Below are 25,108 nucleotides of genomic sequence, written 5' to 3'. Positions count from 1 at the left end.
CAAGGTCTCAAGGACTTGACTGAGACAGACAGCACCATTAGCAGGCCCTGGACCAGCCCCAACCCTGACAACCACTCACAGCTGGCAATGGCAGGCAAAGGAATGGGTCTCCTTTTCTTCAGTTTAGCCACAGAGAAGCGAAACAAATGTCCATCACTCACTCACTCAGGACCCAGCAGGACGGCTGGCGGTTTTTGAGGCCAAACAAGTAGGGACGGAGAGACAGAGGAAAAAAACGCCATTCAGTCAGAAGTGAAATGAACTAGACTTGACAGTGAGGGAGCTGGCAGATTCTACTCAGAGGTTATAGGATGATATAAGAACTAGCAGATTTAAGGAGATGATAGATGGATACAGTTTTGAGGTGAAATAAAAGGCAAAACCAAAGTAATCTGATTAGAAACAGTCAGAATACAGTTATCCTTGTATTAGACGATAGCACAAACACACTCTCACCATACTGTGCACTACTTTTACATAATACTTATTAGGGATTAAAGATTAATCAACTACTGAATAAATCACCAGCTAATGTGATAATCTTTTACTCTTTTTCTTCAGTAAAGAAAAAAAGTCAAAATTCTTGGATTCCAGCTTATTAAATGTGAATATTGTCTAGTTTCTTTGCTCTTCAATTATGGCAAACTGAATATTCTTGGGTTGTGGACAAAACAAGACATTTGAGGATGTAATTTTTGAGGATTTTGAAAAACTGATCAACATTTTTCACAATTTTCAAAAATTTTATAGCTCAAACAACAAATTAGTCAATCGAGAAAATAATCATTAGGTTAACTTGCAATGGAAATAGATGTTAGTTGCAGCCTTGGTAGTTATTTTGTGCTAATCTTACGTTTTTTTCTTGCGGAAGGTATTCCAAGAAACAAAAATACTTTACTGTTTTGCACTGACAGGAGACCTATGGACGCCAACCAAACACTAAGTTTGCTCCAAATCCCTACAGCAAATGAACTGTACAAAGAATGTGACCCAGGTGCTGTATATGAATCTTCTAATGTTTAAATGTTGCAATAAAAACTAGACTCATCATACTGGTGTGATTTTGTGCATCAAAGGTTGAATCAGACATTTATGAAGTGTTCAGACAAAGTGATAAAATATCCAGATATATTGTGTATCGCGATATAGCTTAAAAATATCTCGAAGTTATTTATAGTCCATACTGCCTAGTCCTTTTTTTATGGTTCATTGTTATTGCAGTTAGCATAAAAAAACCCCACAAACTTAAAAAGAGGAAATACATAAATGTGATATATATGGAGAAAAATGTTTTCCAAAGAATTACTTGTAGAGTTGCAAATTACATTTACTCAAATAGTGCACAGAAGTACAGTTTTGAGATACTTTATATATTTCCATTATATGCTACTTTCTACTTCTACTCCACTACATTTCAGAGGCTAATATGTTACATTTAATTCTGCTACATTCATTTTAAAGCTAGTTGGATTATTGATATGAAATATAAATAAACTAAAAGGCTATAATATATTATTATCGTTCAAGCCACCTAGCAATATATACATAGAGCAGTTACGTAAATGTAGAGTGCAGGCAGTGTGGTTGCACTGGGGCCCTTGCAAATTATTCAGATTGCCACCTTGGAGCTACACCTCTGTTCAAACAACTCACAATAAATTAAAAATGGCGCTATTATCTACAGTATAGGTGAGTGGTTCCCAACTGGTGGGTCGCAGTCCAAAAGTGGGTCAAGGGTCCATTCTGAATGGGCAACAAGTGACTCGAGAAAATGTCAAGTTTGTAAAAAAACACACCACACTTTATTCTGAAGTACAGTGAATTTCTGGTACAAAGCTTTTATTCTTAAGTGCTGTTTCCAGCTGTACAGTGAGTGAATAATAAACAGAGACAGCAAATTAGCTTGATGACATGGCCAAATGCAAGTATGACTCTGAATACAGAGTGTGAATCTTGAACTAATGACTAAGGGGAAATCTGGACCCTGTGGCTGGACCAGTTGGAAACCAACTTTTCTTTTCTTTTCTTTTTTGGTAAAATAGTAGATAGCAGTCTATAACAAAATTATATGAGGTAATGAATTTCTGATCATTAGACATTATGGTACTATCTGGTACATAGTTTAAGTGCAAAATCTGTCAATACTGACAAGCTGAGGACATGTCCAAGTCCAGCGAGCAGTCATGCCTTCAAGAAAGAAATGAACAGGAGGAAAAAGTGGCAAAGGTCCTTCAATTAGATTCCTTTGGCTTTTTATAAACTTTAAACAGCAGTTTAAAGTGTGTGTGTGTGCCTTATAACTAGTAACTAGCGTGCACCAGGGCCCATCACAATAGCATGCCAGTCATAACTATGCCCCACCTTTACCAGCTGCAACATTTAAATGACATGACTACATCACTAATTTTAATCCAATATAATAACTGATTCTAAACTGAACCATTTTGCATAATGAGTTCCTCTAATTTTGGTACTCTGAGTATATTTGAATGCTAATACTTTTGTATTTTTACTTACGTAAGGTTTTAAAAGCAGATCTTTTAGTATTTTACACCATAGTATTGTATTTTTTTATCAAGTAAAAGATCTGAATACTACTTACACCACTGGTAAAAACCATCAACATGTACATGTATGTTCCCTTTTTTCCCCAGCAGCATTGCAATGTTGTTCAGCATTGTGTTATGAAGCAACAGTGTTTATTACACTCAAAAATAATGCGGGTTTAGTTCATACTGACATGTTTATAGTGTACTGAATTATTTCTCTCTTTCAGAATGAACACACTCCATATTCAAAATGTGGATTGAATGATTATGTATCATTATTACTGGGACACAGCTTACGATGTAAACCTAACAAACACACCCTCACACACATTGATCCAGCATAGTTTTGAGTCACGTCTCTCTGCCAGTGGCTGTCTGTCATTATCAGCTTTGATAATGTCTAATAGTGCCTTCAATAGAGAACCCTACCAGGATGAGTTTGTTTCCCCAGCTCTCTGCAGCTCATTGGCTGGGGCCTCTTCTTCTAATCACCTTTCATTACAGCCTTCTGATCCCCAGCTTTCCTTTGTACACCGCACTTCATCGTCTTTATTTTCCGCTCTAATTGCATGTGAAAGATGCCCCCTTTGATTCTGCCTGCATGCCAAAGTGCTATCAGGGAGAGAGTGTCGAAAAGTGTCATGTGTGTCTGTCTACTAGGAGGATGAGGGAGCCGCGCATTCACCTGCTGAGGACAAACCCGTTTCTCCCCAAGATATGACGTATCTATCAGCAGCTCAGAGGATATCAGCGCTGTCTGTCAACATAATAGCAAAGGGTAGGGGGTAACGGGATTGGAGAGGGGAGGGGGTGAAAGGAAAAACATGGAGATAGGTGCTTTGAATTGCGCACTTATGGCAAAGCACTCAGTTGTGTGTGTGTGTGTGTGTTCGTTTTTATTTTCCGAGCAGCGCGACCCTGATGCACCAGCCTTGTCAAGTGTGGCTTGTTTTTACCCGTTCTCTTTTGAATCTTGTCTAAAATTAAAATTAAAAAGAAGACTTTTCTCCTGTACCTTTTCTTTCCTTTTTTCAAATGCCATCATTTGTTGCTGTTCAGTGGAGGTTGTGTACCCACCATGTTAGGCTTGTTCACTGTCAGTGTTTAACCTTTTCAATATGATGTCTCTAAGACCTTTGGTGGCCACCGCACGGTTATAGAAAGGCTTACTGTCTGCAGCTTTTATATCCTGGTTCCTCTGCAAGAACTCGTTAAATGCATGACCCCCTCGGAGCAGGACAATATACCGCACATGAGGCACAATAAGATAATTTTGTGGCTCACCCTTTGAAGAAGTATCACTCTAACAAGGGTCTTATTTTGGTAACAAATTCGTGGAAGGGCTCTTGAGTGGCCTGATATCTGTTCATTGTTACGCTAGTGTTCCAGGACGGGGAGACAGGAGCGGGAGAGACGCAGAAAGACCTCACTCTGACAGAATCTAATCAAGAGTTGTCCTAACATATTACAACTGACTTAAGCTCTATCTTTCCTCCCAGTTAAGTCTCACTCACTCAGAATCAAAATAACCAGGGAGACAGAGACAAGGAGAGAAAAGCGAGACAGAGAGAGAAGATTAGGAGATAGTGAGGGGAGAAAAAAAAAATCACACGTCCCTTTCTGACTGAAATGGAAGACTACTTCCGGCTCCAATTTCGGCATATGCCAGGGCGAGCTGCAGAAAGATAAATGAGCTCTCCAGTACCAAGAGGAAACTGATTCGTTATCTGGCATGGCACTATTTACTGACATTAAGAATGATAATATCAATCAGCAAGCTGTCAGCAACCCAAGTGGGCTGCGAGGAGAACAAAGGTGCCACTGTCTCTCCTTTGATACGTTTACAAGGAGATGTTGATGTACCTGCCATTCAGGTGCAAATAATGTCATCACCACACACTGGGATCAGGGCCCGCTGCTCCACCTTAGTGATGAGTAAAACTGCCCAGGGCTCTTTCCCAAAGCTAGCGTTCATAGCTAGGAAAAATAAGCCTGACGGGTTAATGAGCTAGCAATCAACACAACAAGGAGAGTAGCGGAGCACCAACATGTCTGCACTGCTCGTCTCCCTGTGAAATATAGCTGTGGGTAACAGATTTTTTTTTCTACCTTTAGTGGTGATGAGCAGGAGAAAACACATGGCAACAGCATCAGGGAAGCGTCTGTGTAATTACTTTTGGCCATCTTTCAAACCTTTCTCTCTCAGGAGAGAGATGTGTGACAACATATGACAAGAAAGCCAACAGGCTTTCCATACAGAATAATGGAATCCATCATCACTGAGGCAGACACACCTGTCTGGCTTTGAGAACAATGCCACACTGCCTATTTATTAGGTGCCAGAAAAGTTTATGTTTGTTCGGTGACAGTGACAGCAACTTGATCCTTTTCATTTTTGGAAGGGGGATCTCAAGCTTTGGGGAAAGGAGGGAGGAGGGGAAAGTCTGACTCACATATTTTCTTCTCTCGGTGGTGCACAGTGAGTTCTCTTTCTTCCTGATAGCTGTCTGCTAAGGAGTCAGAAGACAAATAACAAAGACTGTCATTCTCCAGGAGGCTTTCACTAATTCTTTTTTTTCCCCTCCGCCACAAAAAGATACATATTATATCCTTTTGACACTTCAAGTCCAGCGCCATCTCAGAGCTTGCCTGGATTTGCAAGATATGGAATTGCGGAGCAAAGCAGGGAGTGATTTAATTATTCATGCTAGTTTGATATCTGTATCCAGCATGAACATAACTGATTAATAGGAAGAAGACAGACTTGATGACTGGCAGCCTCCGCCAGAATCATTTCATACAAAATTAGAGAGCACTGTCAATGAAATGTTGAGGTAAGTCGTGAAATTCTGCCAGATAATGACGCCTGCAATTTTCCTCAAAATCTAATCAGAAAATAATTACCTGATTAAACAAGTGTGTATGTTTACTGTCAACATGAGATGGTTGTTTTGAGACGAATACTTGAAAGAGTTCATATTGGAGACATACTCTGACATTTTGATGTTTTGGGTTTATTAAAAAATAATCATAAAAAAGACAAAGGTGAGGTGGTTTCAACAACCTCAATTCAAAGTGTCATACTTTCAAGATCAAAAAATTAACACCGAGCCGCACAGTTTGCTGTTGGTCTACGGCGTCTCAGTGGGCTATCACTTGAGTCTGACTGTCAGCCAGCCGTGTTGACGGAACAGCGCTGGCTGTCATCTTAACAGTTAATAATTAGGCTTCCTCCTGCCACAAAACAGAGTGCCACGGTGACAAAAGCCAATGGCAACCGAGGTGGCGGCTTGGCTGCCGCATTATAAATAGTCTGACCGGATGATTAATGAGAGGAGCCACTGAGCTAAAGCAGCAATCTCGCGCACAGACAAAGGCTGCCTGCACAGCTGCCTGCACACAAAAAAAATTAAACAAAACACAACAAGACAAGCCCTGTCCCTGGATAGAAACAAGAACTGAGGCAGAGTGGCAGGGAAAGTGGAAACATGCCAAGTAAATAAATTATTGAATTTCGACCGACAGCTTATGAAGACTTTATTTAACCTCTAAGCGCTTTTGGGGGGGGATCCTCATTAACATTTTGACACGTTCGGCTGAATGGCGGGGTCAGACAGGTTCCAAACGCAGGGGAAGTTCAGGAGAGACGGGGGAATTCTTTTGTGATGATCGCGAAGGAGACATGGGAAAAAAAAGTGGAAAAAGAGCACAAGTTAGGTAATTCAATAATTTGAGAAGCTGGAATTTTTGGCTCTGTGAGTGAAGCCAAAATCTAATTTGTTTAGAAGAAATATATAAGTTGCCAAACAAAGTTGGCAAAGGGGGCATTCAAAAACACCATGGGGGCCTTTTTACAGAGTCCTGGGAAGGGGGTACTTGTTTTCTACAGCATCCCATAAAAGCCAAAACACTGTGCATATCATGTGTGGTAAAATTAGACACCGTTAAGAATAAATGCATGTTATATTACCGGAAAACTTTGGTGTTGTTTGCCTCACTCAAATGGTCGATAACGTCACTTCACATAGAGTAAAACCATCTATCTGTTTAAATTATTAAATTGTGTCTGCTTGTTTCCCTTCTACATTTCACTCCTGAGTTTTGACAGTGAGTCATATTTCCCTCCCTGTTTCCATCACCTACCTTTATGTCACTCCACAGTCGCGAGGGCTGAGCACTTCTACTGTTAATGTTACCCTTTACCATTTTCAAATTATACTCATCAAAGCGGACACGCCAAATCAATCAAAAGATGACAGCGAATGGATAACAACAGTGACAATGGTGACAAATATCTGTTTTTCTCTTGAGGGAAAGTTCCACAAACAAACATGGATGCTCTATTCCGCTACCGGTCAACAATTATCTTGAATATTTGGATGTGCGGTTGCTCCAAGCAGTTTCCATTTGATGGGCCTTATTCTTCCCCTCCACTTTGCTGTGCTCAGCTGGCAGGGCTCTCAGTCGTCACAACATCTCCTTTTAATGCCCCTGACAGGGGGTTATTTGCTCCCATATATGTTTTCTCTCCAATTACACCATGGCAGGCTGGAGGCTGCCAAGCCTCGCTGCTGAGATGCTGATGGTCACCTCTTTGACTAGTTCTTCCTGCCTCCTGCACTATATTTTTCATCTTTTTAGATTCTATTAGAGAGGAGGACTCTCTCATTTGTCTGTCCTTGGTCCAAAGTGTTGTTTAACACCTGACAAGCATCAGCACCACAATGCCAACTACTATTTGGTGAGAAAGGTAATATTGGACTTCTATTCCCAATTTTTCCTTCAAGGTGTGTGTCTGGTAAGAATACGGTATGAACATTTTCAAAATAACAGTATAGAAATATTCTCAAGGAAAAGATTCAGTGCATTCGCTGTGTCAGATTGAAAAAAAAAATTGTTTCATGTTTAAATAATTGCCCAATCAGACAAAGCAGCCGCGGCAGCCGGAGCATTTTGTGGAGATTTAAATTACAACACAAACTTTTTTAATTATGCCAGAACATTTCAACTTGAATATTTAATGAAAAGCATAATGCTAAAAACATTAATTAGTATAATTTGCTTGATTCTTTGTGGCTGTTTACAGCAATCAGGCTGATCAAAGACAAAGTAAAATGATACCAAGGGACTGATATCTCAAATATACAAGATGCAAACCCTCTGAATCAATAGAGCAAAACAGACAGCATTTGTGAGTATAGCTTTAAGCTAAGTGGGATGCCAAATGCAAAGGCTGCCATTGATACCACAATGAAAAATGCATGATTTCAGAGAGAGCACTCTTTTATCTACGAGGCAAGATCAATAGTGGGAAGGGGTTATGGAATCAAAGTTGTTTTGCTGATGCAGTAGTTAACTGACAGTCTTAAAAACATCTGAACGCAATTTGAGAGAACAAAGCGAGCTAAAAAGACAATTGGAGGAGAGTAAGGTGAAGTTCTATGGGTTGATAAACTTTCTTTTCACATTCAGGAAGGCAATATCAAACACTGAGTGTACAGGGCAACAGAAGTCAGATTCATTTACCACTGACATGCTCTGTGCAGGATCAGTCATACATTTCTTTGTTTCAGAGCCTGAACTACAGTAAAATAAAAATAATAATCACAATAGTTACAACCACAAATACTAAAGCAACAAGACACATTTGTTTTATCAGGAAGACAGTGTGCTCTTCTTCTGTTCTTCTGAAACACTGACCCTCTCATCCATTGAAGGTTCTGTACAAGACACTCAAAATTATTAATAAAGCAGCAAACAACTATTTGCTATGATAAGTCGAGTAACGGTGTCCTGAGCAGAGGATGAAGCCACACTAGCTCTGTGCGTGCATGTTAGTACATGTGGAGCCCGAGTATGTAGCCTATCCGCTAGATCACTAACTGTTGGCACTCTGCACTGTGCTCATACAGCTGGTTTGGGTGGCTGTCTCTGATAACGGTGATGGCGTTGTTACAAAAGCCACCCATTGGTTTGCTCCAGGTGAACACCGTTAGCTCTGTCAACACTGTTGCCGTTGTTAGCACTGTTAGCACCATTAGCTGCTAGCTGCCAGCTTAGCTATCTAAATGTTGACAGCTGTTGGCGGACAATCTTGGCTTCGATTCTGAATCATAGATTTGCTCTGAATGATGTATACTGGTCCTTTAAGTTACAGACTGTAGAGTGCTCCAGGGATGACGTTTTTCTGTAGGCTAACACGAAAGGTTATTGTCACCCTCTTTCACACTTAAATTTTGGATTATTGCGGAAAATAAGATCTGTGACAAACAAACTTTTATGATACTTCCATGTTTTTTTCAGCAAGATAATCTTCACAAATTAACATCACTTTTATGATTTTTGAAACCTAAATGCAGTCGCCGGAGGTAAAAAGCTAACATTAGGCTATAAACAAACCATACCACAGTCACATGATCTCTACCACAGCAAGGCTGTAAAGCCACATTTGGCGTGATGACGTTGGAATCTCACTTCGCTACTTGTTAGAAACCATTGTTTTAAGATACACAAAAGCTTAAAAATTCAAGAGTGGGGTGTTTACTGACAAATTTTGTGTTGTAGAAAAAAACATTAAAGTCGTGTAAGCTTGTTTTAACCTCAGACCTTATTTCAGGCATCTAACCCAACATCCACTGACCTTAAGACGATGGAACTGGGAGTGCTAAAATGCTAACTCATTTCTGGGTTTTAGGACTTGTTCTTCAAGCACTCTGTTGTATTGCTAATAAACAAATTATCTTCATTCATTCATTTTCTGTAAATACTTATCCTGTTGGGGGTCGTGGAGGGGCTGGGGCCTATCCCAGCTGACAGTGGGCGAGATGCAGGGTACACCCTGGACAGGTCACCATCACAGGGCTGACACACAGAGACAGACAACCATTCACATTTACATTCACACCTACGGGCAATTTAGAGTCACCAATTAACCTGCATGTCTTTGGACTGTGGGAGGAAGCTGGAGCACCCGGAGAAAACCAACGGTGACATGGGGAGAACATGCAAACTCCGCACAGAAGGGCTCCCCCACCCCGGGCTTTGAACCCCCCACCCTGGGTTCAAACCAGGAACCCTCTGCACCACTGTGATGCCAATTATCTTCATTAATTATCTAAAATTATTTTTAAATACATAAAACACAAATAAACTCTGCGAATGTTCATTTAAAAGCAATCCTGTCTGTACTGTCCTAAAATAAATCCTGTGGCCACCCTCACACAACATCTGATCATCGATTTCAACATGACGATGACAGAGCTAATTATTCTGTAACTCAAGCCCTGCCTCTGTCCTGACCTTCGCCCTGTGAGTGGACTGAGGAAGAGCCAGCAGCTTTCAGCAGAGGCTTGGGCCTGTCTGGCCTGAGAATGTGACAGGAGATAGACAGAGAAGAGAAAGGGGGAGAGAGAGAGAGAGAGAGAGGGAGAGAGGGTCACAGAACTGAGAAATAGAGACACAAGAGGGTGAGACAGAGGAGAGAAAAGGAGACACAAAGAGAGAGGGAAACATGAGAGAGAGAGAGGCAATGAAAGTGAGTGAGAATGACTGACAGACAGAGGATTCGTCACAGGCAAAGAGTGAAGGCTCTGGCCACAGAGGGACCTGGTGAGAAAGCTAACAGATAGCAATCTGAGTTATCACTCTGCGCCACGGCTAACAGCTAGCAGCTACCCTGTCACCGCTGCCTAAACAAGCCCAGTGTTTTCATCTCCATATACACAACGCGGCACTCTGTCTTTTCTTCTGATGGAGATAAGATGTATAAATTATGAGCAGCTGACAAAGTCTACTCCAGCGCCCCCGGCGTCTCATCAATCACTAGCCTGTGTGTCAGCAGGTAACTGACGTGGCCCCCGGAGGCACAGCCCCCTCTTTAGGTGTGTGAGTGTTTTTGTGTGCAAAAATTTTGTGTTTGCTACTGTGCAATTGGGCTTTTGTACATGTCTGGGTATTGTGTGTGTGTGTGTGTGTGTGTGTGTGTGTGTGTGCGTGTGTGTGTGTGTCTGTGTGTATGTGAGAAGGTTGTGTGAACAGCTGATTCAGTCTTAACTCCATGTTGTAAGAGAGAGGGAAGAAAAAAAGGAGACATACACACAACTTGCACACACCAGCCAGACAAAAACAACTCCTGAGTATATGTGTGTGTGAACTCAAGGTTTTTACTGTTATACCTTGAGGTTATCTGATGTGCTGATATATTCCAAAGAGAAACCTAAATGCTAGAAAGAAGGAGAAGCGCCAAGGACTGAAATAGGCTACAAAAAAACAGTGAAACTGGGAGCTGGCTTGCTGGGTGGAGTCCTGGAGGCCAGCGGTAGACCACCCGGTATGATTATTGGTATTAACAATTTTCCATGAACCTCAGTTTCCCCTGTCTGCATATGGAACACGGTCTGGCCCCATGACATGCAAAGATACACTGCGACACACTGCATTTTCAGGGCACTGAATTCCCATTTAATTCACAGACATTATAAATGGCAACACTTGAGTGTTTAACACATCATTGCTAAAGTAAGCAACATAATTACACTGTGTGTCAGCAAAACAGCATAATTACAAGCTACAAGTTGTCAGTGTCTGATTTCACATCGTTCCCATTTACAGGCCAATCATGGTCTTTTCACCACTTATGTTTACTAGAATTGAGGCCTAATTTCATTGCAATAATTACAAGCTGTAGTGTCCAAACAGTGCAGACTACATGGGCATTATACGGTGTTAATGAAAATATGCTGGCAAATAAAATACACAAGTATTTTGGATTTTGCACCTCTTATTTGCTTTCACTGTGGTTTGTAAATTTTTGCCTCCAGCGCCCATGTGATCACACCAAAAGAGCCTGTTTTAGTTAATACTGTATTTCCACTCAAGGATTTTATGTGTGGAAAAAAAAGTACTGCATTCAATGAAACATAAACTCCTCTTGGACTGACTTGGTGTAAAACCTCGAACCACATCGCTTGCAAAATTACACAATGTTTGTGTACACGGCCCAAAGCAGGTAGCGTCTGCTCGCGCACACAGTATCGATCCAATGTCTTGAAGTGAAGTTCAAGAAGGAGAGAGTGAAGCAGAAAATTTTGACTCCCCATGGGGACGGGAGAAACAGCTCATCTCAGCACCAAAGAGAAGGAGGGCTGTCATGTTCCGTGTGATGAGCTGAAAGACTCGAGGCGGCCTGGAGCTGCGGGGTATTCCTTCCCCCCATAAACAAACCTCCAAAAACAAACAGTTCCACCCCACAGAGAAGGAGACGGGACAGTGAGACGAGAGGGAAGGGCAGACAGGTGTCGGGAAAGAGTGACATGCGTGACAGAGGGCACTAAGAGAGAAGCTGGAGGAGATGAGAGGATGAGCTGGAGACAAGGGTGTTTTCATGAAAGGACCATCAGACTTGTTGTCTCCCTCTTTCTGGCCTGCTGGTTTGGATTCTAGGCTAGGACTTCATATTTTGATCATACTCATGAATTATGTACCATACGCCATTAGCATTAGTTAGAGCCATCGCAGTATCAATGATACTATTGTTTCGAGTAGGGGGGGTCAGGTCCTGAGACACATTATCTCTGAAAACCCTTCTAGAGAGAAAGAGAGAAGATGTCTGGAATTCAGCTGACAAAAGCACTCAGTCGTCCTGAAATCTGATGAGTCTGACAGGATGTGAGCCCATCTGATCCACCTCCGTCTCAATATTCCCTTACAGGGAGCGGGATAGGACGGACAGGCTGCTCCTCAACCGCGCTTTTAGCACAGGTGTGATGAAAGCCGGAGCCGCCGCAGCTCGGCCCGCCTCTCGGATTACCCCAAACACGTCTATTGATGGACGTTGCCAGTTGGCAGGCAAAACGCTGGGAAGTGATGCCCGTTGTACCCAACCCATCTGCCTGCTGCATGCAAACAGCGTATCAGGTGATCCCGGGGGGATACCTATTATCATATCATATTAAACGCCTGGCCTATGGGTTTACACTTTTAACAAAATAAAAGACAGATCTTACATAACGGGACAAAATGGGCTGTGCGCCACAAGGTCAATGCTGTCAGTCTGAATGTGGACACCTCTGGGAGCGGTTTATCACCGAGAGGTAAAAGAGAACAGGGAAGACAGACAAACAGTAATAAAGAGAAATAGAGATCCATTGTGTGGCCGAATAGCTTTGTTTGCCAGCCACCGCCGCGGCGCAGCACTTCCTGTATTCACTTAATCAGACTTGATGAAATGACAAACCTTTGTGCCACACTGCCTGGAGAAGTTATCCTTGAAATAAAATATGTGTTGCTAATCATGACTTACAGTACATCTCACAGGATATCTTATTACAGACCTTTACAGCTCATTGGCTCTGATTCAATTTCTTAAGTATGGTACAGAGCATAGAAGTCAGACCTATTCTGGGAAGAGGCATTGCGAATCTGTCAGCTTGCAACTGAACACCGACTGCAAATAGAAACAGAATGAAACTGTCAGAGGTTATAGCGCCTTTGATAACCAATGAAAGATGCAAATAATTTGACACTGAGAATTAAAAAAAAATGGCAGGAAGATAAAAAATGAGGAGCTTAATACCTTTTGTGTTAGCATGTACAGGATGCTGTACTTTAATCAATCAAACCTTCACTTTGCTCCCATCACAACAAAGATGATACATTCTCTGCAGACTGGTGACACTGAAGCATTGTGGCATCAAGGATCTTGACCCACTTCACTGCCCATCTGTGCCCTGTAGCTGTGTGCCAATCCTTCACAGCCCTCTCCAACACTCCCATGAATGACACAAGAATGCTGTTTGAGTGTCACTTGACCCCACTGCCCCCGCAATGACCTCCAGTGCACCCTGGGCAGCCCTCACTCTTTCACATATTTCCACCACTAAACAAGAATGCCTCCCTCCTCCTCCTCCTGCGTCTCAACTTAATTTCCTCTTTATCGCTGTCCAATTCTCCCATCGCCCTGTTCATCACCCTGCTTCTCTCATCCCTTTTTTCTGCCTCTATTCAAAACTTGAGAAGGGGGAAAAAAGCGAGAGAAAAACGCCTTTCCGCCGGTGGAAAACACAGGGATGAGTGGCTATTCAGAGTGTGATTGTTGGAGGGGGGAAAAAAGGGCTGCTGTGTTTGTGAAATGCAGAGTGGGAGAGAGTGTGTGGATTTTGGGAGAGATGCATATGAGATGTGCACCGTGTGAGGGCACACTTCAAACTTATATAGGAGCAGGACGGCTAAACAGTCTTTCAAAGAGCAGGATGAGAGGCGGCGCACCAGGAAGCGTGAGACTGGATTCACATCGAGACTGTTACGCAAACTTTAAACCAAATGCAATGAAGCCTATGTTTGTTTAGTGGTGTTTAAAACCAATGCCTACTCACTCTCCTAACATTAAGTACCTTCTTTAAGTGAAATGTGTGTGGCGCTGATATTATTGAAACTGTATGTTGCCTCTCTGTCGCTCAAATGTGTAGCTCCTGACAGGCTAAGCCCTTAATGCACCAGATTTGACTGGTTAATCCTGTGAAAAACCATCCTTTTTGTCTCTTGGGTGGAAAGGTCACACAGCGAGGCCCGTCTTCCTTCAACCTACTGTGTTCCTCCAGCCTTAGCCTCCAACCTAAACATGCTCCAGCCCTCATCATCGGCCTCTCTCACCCCGTCTCAGCCATCTACCCACCCGCATGCATAAGCTACAAAGCTGGAGGTGTCAAGACTACCTGTCTCAACAGCACCCCCCTTGCTTGACCTGCGGATAGCCCTCAGGGACATTAATTATAGAGTAGTCTGACTTGCTGAGAGGAAAGAGACAGACAGAGAGAGAGAGAGGGAGAGGCAGAGGGTGAAAGATAGAGAGCAGGAAAAGATAAATGCAGAGATGTTGTTACAGAAGCTGTCACCTCCTAATCATGTCATCCTGCTGTACAGAGGTGATGCTGAGGCTTTACTCGATCAGGTTTCCCATTCATCATCAGGGCTGGTTAGCGATGGAGGTGGCGGTGGTGTTAGAGGATAGAATGATATCTCTAGTTTTCCCATAGAGTTTTAAACCATATCACTCAGATGATTGCCCCCAAGAATCATTAAGATTCTACTTTAAAGTTATAGTCATGTTATGTTACGACCTGATTGTTTTGCTTCCTGTCATCTCCATGTCACGTGCAATAGATCAAGCTGTTTACACAAACTGCATCGCTTGTGTTTCTGTTCAAGGAGCACTTTAAAGGAACACAACATAAAACCGCTGCATCCATTTCCGAGTGTTCAATACAGCGCTTGCGGGTAAAAACATGGATCTATGATAATATGACATGTCTGTATGTGCTTTAAAGATACTGTGTGGACAGCAGTGTCTACTCCACAAGCGTGGATAGACACCGAACTGCCACCATGTGATCAGAGCAATCTGTCCAAACAAATGGAAGCTCCTCGTGCGCATTACCGTGTTAGATTAGACGACTCGCGGTCATTTGATTCCCCACTGTCTCGACAGCTCTCGTTTCTAATGGACTGAGTGGGATTTCACAAAACGCAAAATAGGGAGAGGTCAACGTGTTTGAAGGTTACCCCTGTCGGGGGAATCAAAATAAATAACGTTCAGGTGTGCTATTCTCTGTCAGGTGAGTGTCTTAATGATGCCAAGTTAACACATACTAAATAACAGTGTCTCCCTACGCACTGACAGCCTCAGAAATAATTGACCAGCGTGCTCCAAACTGAGACGCAGTAGGCAGAGAATTCAATCCTGCAGCTGACAGAACCCATTGAGCATGTCACTAGATTTTGCATTATACACAAAGCAATGTCAGGTCAGGGATGCGGCCTCCTGCTAGTTATTTGCGATTGCATCTCTGAGGGTAAATTACCTGGCTCTCCATAATATGGTCTAGTTAACTAATTTCCTGACAGCACGCTGTCTCATAAGAAAAGTCTCAGATTTACTGCCTGTCAAAAACGTGATGGACTGTCCCCCCCCCCCCCCCCTCTTTTCTTTCTGCAAATGCTTGGCAGCCTCTCAACTAAGAGCTCATATTCAATATCCTCTCTCGGTGTGCCGAGGACATCTCTAATTCCAGACAAAGACGTACGGCTGAAAATGAACAAAAAAGAAACATAACCTTATTATGTTTGAAGGCTAGCAGCAGTGTGTCATTTCATCCACAAGTTCCCATGCGAAAAAAAAAAAAAAATTACTGCTAGGGGGGTTGTAAAGCGATGTAGCTCTAAAGCCCTTAGTAAGGAAACAGAGAAAGCCATTATCCATTATCCTGTCGACCTCTGCACATTGACAAGTACACACATACAGTATATGGTGTCCTGTCATTTTGTTGTTATACATGTGTAAATCATTCACTTTCTGTCAGGGAAAAAGCTTTGACAACAAAACCTCACCTCACCAACGGGGTCACAGGGAAACTGAATCCCACCGCAGACAAAGCATAGTTTTACCTGCGAGAGCACGGCCTGCCACTGATAGCGACAAAGATGACAATGGCTCAGTGATGGTGTGAAGACTGCCTTTAAGCTATACTGTGCAGGGGGAACAATACAAACTCACAGTATATCCCCCCTCCCAATGCCACCATGGAGCTCAACAGTGTCTGTTTTAAAGTTCACAATGCAGCTCCAAGGTCTGCCTACCCTTTCTTTTTCTCCCCTCTCTGTCTCTTTTTGTATGTGTTCCCATTCAGCTGGACGGTGTGGCCTATCATCGTCCCCACAATGACAGTAGGTGGAAACGCTAGCTTTCATTACACAAAGTATAAATAGTGTAATCTATCAGCCCTGCCAATCAGGATGATTGATTATGGGCTGTCAGGGAGGAGAGTGACACATTAGAAAAGTTTGGTTAACAATGCCTGTAGCTAGTGCGGGGCTGCTGCCACCCAGCCCAGTGATTAATGTGTTGTCAGCCTGTAATCCCACACCCACGCTTAATGAGGCAAGAATTTATCATCTCGGCAGAGTGGCAGATGTCAGGGGGAAAGGAATCCAAGTGGCTGGAAACAATATACTTTTTCTAGCCTGCGCTTGACATGTCTGACAAGCTCTAAAAACCACAAAGAAGGTCTGTGTAAGCACAAACTTCAGTGGAGGGACTTTCAGCTCCAGCGCCGTCGCATGCTCGTGAAAAGTTGCTGCGGGAAGAAGACTCTCCATTAACACTGTACCGAGGAACAGACACAAGTGGTGTAATGGATTAAAGGAGAAGTCTGTGCATATTTAAGGAGAAAAAGCTTCACACCAATTAAGTAAAACTTTCACTCTGGACCCTGTTTCCCGAGCCGTAAACAAAAGTGACACTTCTGTACAGACTGCATCCACCTCATCTAGCACAGATTTAAGCTCTAACATTCATTAACTCCCTTAATAGCATATCAACATCTGCACGTCATAAACAACAACAACTTTACTTGAATTATCTGATAGAAATCTGAATGTGAATTAAAGCGGAGCAGCCTCCAGAGGGTGCACATGACAATCAACTTCAAAGTAAACCATAAATGCAAGTGCTGAAATAGTGATTAATGTGCACTGTCAACATCAACTAAAACAGACAGGCAAAGAAATAACTGATCTCTTTGAGAGATTTAAAGTTTGGCACATTTCCGTGGAAACACCCGGTGGGGTAGGGGGTGAGAAAGAAAGTTTTTTTCTTTCTTTTTCAGAGCACAGAAAACACTAAGCCAGCTGTCTCTCATTAGGCTAGCAGCATCTTCCTGTCACCAAAGAGACCAACAGGGAGGATTAGCTCTGATTGGACTGATAGGCCAACGCACTGGGACGCTGCACTATGTAATAGCTAAAAGCATCATTTGATAAGAAGTGTAATTGAAGAGATGCCTTAGTGGCTATGATATTGTTGCCACAGTGCATGTACGGGGAGTTTTGCAACCCCTTGGCACGCAATGAAAGAAGGCTCAGTTTTATAGAGGAATATAATGACTGTGAGATCCAGCGCTGTGTGTGCAGAATTTGCTTTACATGTGTCTAAAAAATGATGTATTTAATGATACTGAAAGGTGGAAGTGTGTTATTTCCCTGCAGTTTTCTGTGTCTAAAAGGAACTTTGAAAACGGCAAAATCACTATAAAAACTCAGCCCTTCCCGAAGGCTTATAAAGGATCTAGTTGGAACAGTATGTGTAAAAAGCAAAGGCTTTGTAGCTTGCCAATCCCAGGCACTCAATGTTATTACACTAATAAAAACTTAACAAAGACTCACATTATACAGATAAAAAAAAAAAGAGAAAAGTTACGTGAACGATCGCATGATTTGTCAGAGTTTATGAAAACTTTATATCAGAATGGGAGAGGGAGACATCTCATTATTGCTGGCCAGCCTTGGCCTGTTTTCTGACAGGCCTCAAACTCCACCGCTAAACACAAGAGACGTCGAGACAACAAATGCTTCACCACAGAGGCGTTCCTCCTCTGTACTGGATGCCAACAGAAAGAGAGGAAAATCAGTTAATGCAACGCGGCCACTTCAGCGTCTCATAAAAGCCCTTACAAAAACACATGTTTGTTTTTATGCTCTGCGTTTAGCCAAAAATGAGTAATACATCTATCATTTCTGCTCGCGAGAGTGACGCGACACTCAGGTCATGCACCTCATGTCTCCAGGCTTTGAAAGAAGCAATAAATCAATCTGGGTGCTATTACTTACAATTAATTGTGCTTTAAAGTTTTACAGTGTGTTTATGATATGCAGGGCCTGGATGATTTATGTGGACGGTTTGAGTCACTCCCTCTAATTGCTGTTGTTTTCCCGGCTTATAACCCCCGCGTGACCTCTCGGCTTAAGCTGCCAGAGCGCTCAGAACTGGGCCTGTTGCACTGATCCAAACACTGGACAGGCTTCAGCAGTCGAAAGCCAGCTACAGAGAAACACACACGTGGAAGCATAAACCATTCGCAGACACTGACAGATAAGTACACATACCTGAGAGAATGAACATGTGGCTCCTTTGGAATAATCTGACACAAACACACAGTGCATTTCATCATCATACAAAATAAACATGTCCAAACAATTATAAACAGCTGTTTTAACATTTAAGATATGCTGTCATTAGAAGATGGAGAGCAGCGGGTCTCAAGTGATGCAATTAACAGATAATAAGACATTATGTAAGATGGGGGAAAGGACATCATTTGAAAGCGAGCAGATCGCAATATGTCTGGGAGCTTTTTGGTCTGAACATAAAGCAGACAGGCACTCAGCGTGGTTAAAGTTTGCCCACAACGCCTACTCTATCCGCAGTGCTGTCCTCATCCGACCTACTGTATACATATTGATTCAGGAATGTGTCATGAAAGAAAGGTGACAAATCAGGCCTCTGTATGTATAATAGCGGGTGCAAATACAGAATCTAGCAGAGAGCGAAGAGTGGCAATAAACTTGCTTCCACAGCAATCTGTTGGGTTATATAGCCTTCCCCTGTTGAGAACCATATTCTTTGAGTTTTCTCTGAGGACACATTTGTTCAGTAAAATGATTCAGCAAACCCACTGAAGGCACATTCACAAAGCACTATATTGCATGCTGTTTGTTATGTTTGAGAGCTTCGGGGAACTCATAACTCTGAAGCAGAGATGAACGTGGCAACATACTTTACAGGGCACATTTGAGACTTGAAAAGGAAGCAAAACAACCAACCTATAGCAAAACGCCTCCTCTTTTTTTTTTTTTTGGCTTTGCAAATAAAAAAAAAGCCACAATCATGCGTCACATAATGCACAATCATGGGTCTAAAACCATGCAGTCTATCTCAGATTTGGACCGTTCCCTTCGGTGCAAACTTAAAATGAACTGCTGTCTGCTGCAGAGTAAAACAGGTTAGTGTCTGGGGAAGAAAAAACAGAACTGAAAAGATCCACTTGAGGACTTTCCTGGCTCTGTCACTGTCAATTCCCTTGAAGAACCGTTACCCTGTGTGCAGAGACTCATGGGACCCGGGAGCTGGCTCAAGCCACCCTGCAATGCAGTCTGCTTTACATTATACGCAGAAGGATGTGGGGAGGAGAAAAAAAAACTTGTGTTCATGCTCGAAAATCAAGTCAAATACTTCGTCCAGGCAAAATCTAAGTGACATCCGAGGAACATTTATACCCGCTGACGTAGCTACCAAGCTGTGCTTAGTGAGGGGGACCATGGACTTACTTCATTCACTGTGAAACACTCTTAAACATGTGGCAAGGAGTAAATGTTATTCTACTAGTTAAATTTGCTACGCACTTTTTTTTTAGCAGCGCTCGGGATCTGAAAACAGAATTTGCTGTCATAGTGTTTTGATAGACATGGCCAGTTTAACCCAAGGGTTCGACAGCATAATGTGGGCTCCGTGGCAGAGTGGAGGGAGGTGGAGGAACCGGGCCAAAAAGCACCACATGTATTTTCCGAAAGCAGCCCAACACAGTCCAAATGGCTCTACGTGGTTTAACGCCATTTCATTCCATGACCTCTAAATCCTCAAAGAGAATTATCACATTATAGCATTCCAACACGCCCAATTTCCCAAAATACAGCTCAAGGCTTTTCCACTCTGACTCTGCTTAGTGTTGTGGTTTTGGGAAAACACTTCAATCGTCCCCGCTTCGTTTTTTTTTGTTTACTTCAGGTATTTATATATATTTTTTTCCTCTGTCTCTCTTGTCTTTGTCATTTTGCCTCTGCCTGTTTCTGTCCAACTACTTGTCCTTTCCACTCAGAAATGCAATATACCCAAAACCCCAAAGAGAAAATTACCCCCTTCTGAGTTTGAAGCGAACACCAAAACATACAGACAAGTCAGAGACAGCTCATTGTCACCCACTTATGGTGTCATGCCCACTAGTGCATGAAGGCACACAATAACAATTAAAGGAGTGACAAAATTATCCTCAGTGTGTGAGCATGGCTATTCTGCTTGAGCCAAATTCTTGTTTTCCTCTTTGTCTCACTGTTTGTCTTTGCAGTGAAGGTTTGACTGTGTGACACGAGGATACACACTTTTCTACAACTTCGTGTTCAGTCCGCACTCACAAATCTCTGCAGATTTTTCTTCCTGCAAACAACCGGTCATTGACTGTCTGGTTATGATTTAGGCAACATGGAAAACACTGGGAATGTATGAAAAGTTATGGTGTTCAGATTGTGCTAAAGACCATAACTGCTTTATCAGAACCATGTGGCAGCGCTCAGTGCCATGCCATAATGGCATGATTGAAAAGGAGTTAAAACTGTGGTCACAATCCACTTCGATATGACTCAACAGAGGGTCTCAAAAGTTCAGCACTGTCTCTTTCATAGCGAGTCCATTAACTGTTCCAATACGCACATCATGCAGCGGGAATGATCTGATAGAGCAGGGGCTCTGTCTTCAGATTTATGCTGTCATGAGTGGGCATGTATCACTGTAACCCTGCTGCTGTTTCTATGGTTTCAATTTATCTACTGTAAACAGCAGGAAGGAGATTTGTCATATAAGGTCTTGAAGGAAAACTAACCATACGCAGAGTGAAAAACTTTAAAATAAAGCTTTTAAATCACGTCTGCGGCCCTGTGATTTCTCCCTACAGTACTTGCACTAATTGAGACTCAAATGGTAGCGCGAGCGACAGCGAGACAGCTAATTACCATCCTTTGTAATGAAGCAAATGGCAGACACTGTACCATGAGCTACTGTTATGAGCAACACCCTGCTGTACCAGACATAAAAGCAAACACAAATATCTAATTATGCCATCATCTCTCCTGGCTTTCCTGTGCCAATTGCAGACGTTGCATTAATTGGTGGCCCGCACTATTGGTCAGCTTACAATCACTCTGATGATGTGGACAATTAGAGCCGGGAGGTACTCATGGCTCATCAAGTCCGTGATAGTTGACGCATCACGTCTCATCTAACTCAAAACAAATGTCATGGAAATGCCGCTGTGACATCCCAGGGCCCAGACATGGGATACGTCCTGGCAAAGAGAAAAAAAAAATCATTGTGTAGACTCAGTCAAACTGCTAATAAGGAGCTGCGGATAGGACAGCAAAAGTATGTTCAGGCGCACAAAATAGATGCATTTTCATCAAAGCTGTAACCTTTTGCTTTGCATAGGGAATAAATAATCATATACAGCAGGTTCAAAGACACAAAGACAGAAAAACACACACATCATGTCAGCTGGAATCAGTGATTATCTTTCCTTTCATCTGAGGCTGTGGCGACAAAGGCAAACATTTCTTTCCCACTGACAAGCTATGTAAATAAAATCTTATAAAGTGACTTTACCCTGCCAAAAAGCATTGTAGAGGTCCTTAGTTTCTTTTTATACAAAGTGGATGAACAGTGTTTTCATTCCACTTTTCTCCATCTACCAAACATGCCAGACTGAGGTTAAATTATTTCAGTGTTTTGCTTCCCTGCTTGCCACTTGCATGAAGAATCAAGAACAAAGCATAGCATGAAGTGACACTAAAAGAGTACACTATCTTAGCTGATTGTCTGAAACAATAAATATTTTGTTTTTCCTTGTGCACTTTTAAACCCGACAGGGACTCACATGCTTCTGATTTGTCACTGGATGCCTTCGCTCCTGCTACTCTGGATCCATTTTTACCTCCCAGGCTCGCTGTCAGAGCCCCAGGGACCTTGAAACGACAAAGCTTAGCTGATCCAAACGGTAAATATTTCATGACCTTACAATTACATGAAATCAAATCTCGGCAAAAGCCGTTCATTTATAGTGCATTATCAAAGGGGTGGAGGAAGGAGGGGGCGTTGAATTGGGTATATCTATGAACCTCCTGAACTCTAATTAGTCTGTGTGGCCCAAAACAAGAGAGGGAGGAATAAGTGCACGGGCTCGGGATAATTAAGCGATTGTGAGCGGCGTGTACGTGAGCTGTCACTCCAATCGCCAGCCATGTCACACTTGGCAACACAACCGCGACCGGACAGCCGCCCGTCGTCTTTGATCTGGGCTCATGCATACGAAATCAGGTCAGGCCGTGGTCACACACATTTACACACACATACAACACACACACACGTACACTTTAAGCGATAGTAAAGAGAGACTCTTTACAAAGGGCCACAGTACCAGGACCTCTGTAAAGGGAGACTGACAGTCAAGCATGCACAGGAAGAAAGGGAGGATAAAGGAAGAGAATAGAAAAGGGAAGAAAGGGATGAATGTGACAAATCCACTCAAGACTTCAGAGGGACTAGTATTTAAAACAGTGTTTAAAAAAAAAAAAAACACAGAGCTTAACTTACAGCTTCCGACTTTGGTTTGACCACTTTCATGAATGCTCCTCTCGCCTGCGCCTCCGTCACTTCTTTTTTGGTTACCTTCCTGCTGTCCAGAAACTTCAGCTGGGGCAACTTGTGCAGAACAAAGTACCTGTGAGAAAACAACAGTTCAACTTAAACACTGTACCGCACCGCCGCCTTTAAAGGTCTCCTTGTGCTTGTAGGCCTGCTCTTGACAAAGAGACAAACAGGGAATCTAAGGAAGTGTGTAAACCGTGATACACTAATCAAACTGACACACATTCTAATATGTAAATGCACGCGTCAACAAAACTTGAAAAGAAGCCGTGTTTACTGAGACTTAATGGTGGTGCAGATTTAATGGTGATATTTTCTTGTATGTAATAACCTTCAAAGCTGATAAGAATAAGTAGGACATATAAATAGCACGAAAGGAGATACAACCCGTCTGCCAGAGCTGTCATTCTGGCAGCATCACAGATATCTCTCTAAGCTTTCAGACACACTCTGTCTTTCATTGGGAGGGAGAGAAACGTCAAAAGATAATGGTTGGAATACACAGATGACAACAGATCCTTTCACAGGCAGGCAGGGATAGAGGAACCAGTATGTCAGGGCTGAGCTGGTAGCCAAAAAGGACATGCATGCAGCACCTAAGTGGAGGGTGAGAAAGGACGGGGGGATATGGGCACAGACAAGACCTGTGCGCAAAGAGCTGTGACAAATTGATGATGGCGATGGCGATGAGGGGAGATGGCAAAGCCTGTGTCAAGTTTTCAACACCTGAGGATTATAAGGAGGGGATGCAGAGATCACATTTAGACTGACACGGAACATGAAATATCTCCGTACAAATTTAAGGGAGAAAAACATCTGATATAATTTGAAAGAATCATAAAACAGGAAGAGTCCTTATCCGCAAACAGGAAACAAATGATTAAAACGCTAAATAAATGACATGGCCCATTTTATAGGAGCATTATTATGGGGTACAATGACCTCCTCCTAACCCCTAATAAGAGCTCCTTTTCTGATGAGAGCACCAGCACTCCAATGCAAGAGGCCCCAATCCCATCCTGTGTCTCCGTCCCTGTAAAAGGACTTTGTTCAGGGCATTTCCATGATGAAATGTGAAGATGCCCTTGGGAGAAATGCAAGGAGGTTATTCTCCATAGGTAACCTACCATCACAGGGTCAGAGCAGATGACAAGGCTCTGTCAGCCAGTAGGGATATTAATGATTCAACCCAACCAAAGAGGGAGGATTAGAGAGGACAGGGGGGTAGAGGGAGGGGGAGCAGGATGACGGCGAAAAAAATCTCAGCGTCATATACTTTATTTAGCAGTACCAAACATGTGATGACAACATTATTATTTTTTCTGCCGCTGGAGGTGGTTGTTGTAGAGTATATTTAAAAAAAAAGAAAAGAAACAAAAACAGTTATATTATATTTTCCTTAAATATTTGATTCGATTATTAATTTATATATTTATTTTTAGAAAAACTGAACAATTTGGTGAAAATTGTATGGAAAGCAAAGACAAATCTCTAAGACAATGCACATAGGATTGTCAGTACTATATATAATGTTATCGATGTTTATAATAAACATAATTTCAAAATTTCAAATAATGAGGTAAATATCCATGAAGGTGATCTCTGCATGCAAAAAGCCCAGGCTTCAGACCATGTTGAATACTCTTCTGTTTCATTCACTCATTCACAAATTTTTGTAATCGCATATCTTGTTAAGGGTCGCGTGGGGGCTGGAGCCAATCCCAGCTGACACTGGGCGAGAGGCGGGGTACACCCTGGACAGGTCACCAGACTATCACAGGGCTGACACATAGAGACAGACAACCATTCGTGCTCACATTCACACCTACGGACAATTTAGAGTCACCAATTAACCTGCATGTCTTTGGACTGTGGGAGGAAGCTGGAGTACCCAGAGAAAACCCACGCTGACACGGGGAGATTTCTACATTTCTACTTTCAAAATACGGTGACATCAGCTGGTGACGGATGTCTTTATATGGTCTTCTGCTCTGGGCATATTTACTGCAAGTGTTTACATTACGTAGCCTACACTGCTACATGTAGCTACATGATAACATCAGGGAAACATGAAATCTTGGTTGCAGATGTTACCGATGTTAACTTCTTCATGATTTCAGATCATATTCCTGGTGCTACAGGTCAAGTTGTGGTTTTGGTTCAAAAACTGTTACTGGTGTTTTTTCCCAGTAGAAAGTGAGGCCATACTCCATTACAGTCATTTACACGGATGCGAGTACACTGCTACATGGAGCTACAT

The 25,108-nt window shown here is 42.5% G+C and overlaps 1 protein-coding gene across 1 annotated transcript in view; it reads right to left on the bottom strand.

The window, feature by feature from the left end:
- lrmda (leucine rich melanocyte differentiation associated) overlaps positions 1-25,108 on the bottom strand; it is a 265,111-nt gene that overhangs the window by 55,079 nt on the left and 184,924 nt on the right. The window contains exon 5 of the mRNA XM_049599841.1: positions 22,795-22,921. Within this exon, the coding sequence (XP_049455798.1) occupies positions 22,795-22,921 (127 nt within the window). The remainder of the gene's footprint in view (positions 1-22,794; positions 22,922-25,108) is intronic.

This window comes from Epinephelus fuscoguttatus, linkage group LG16 (assembly GCF_011397635.1).
Source record: "Epinephelus fuscoguttatus linkage group LG16, E.fuscoguttatus.final_Chr_v1".
Taxonomy (NCBI): Eukaryota; Metazoa; Chordata; class Actinopteri; order Perciformes; family Serranidae; genus Epinephelus; species Epinephelus fuscoguttatus.
The sequence above is the reverse complement of the archived record's forward strand: the minus strand, read 5'-3'. Positions and strand labels throughout refer to the sequence as shown.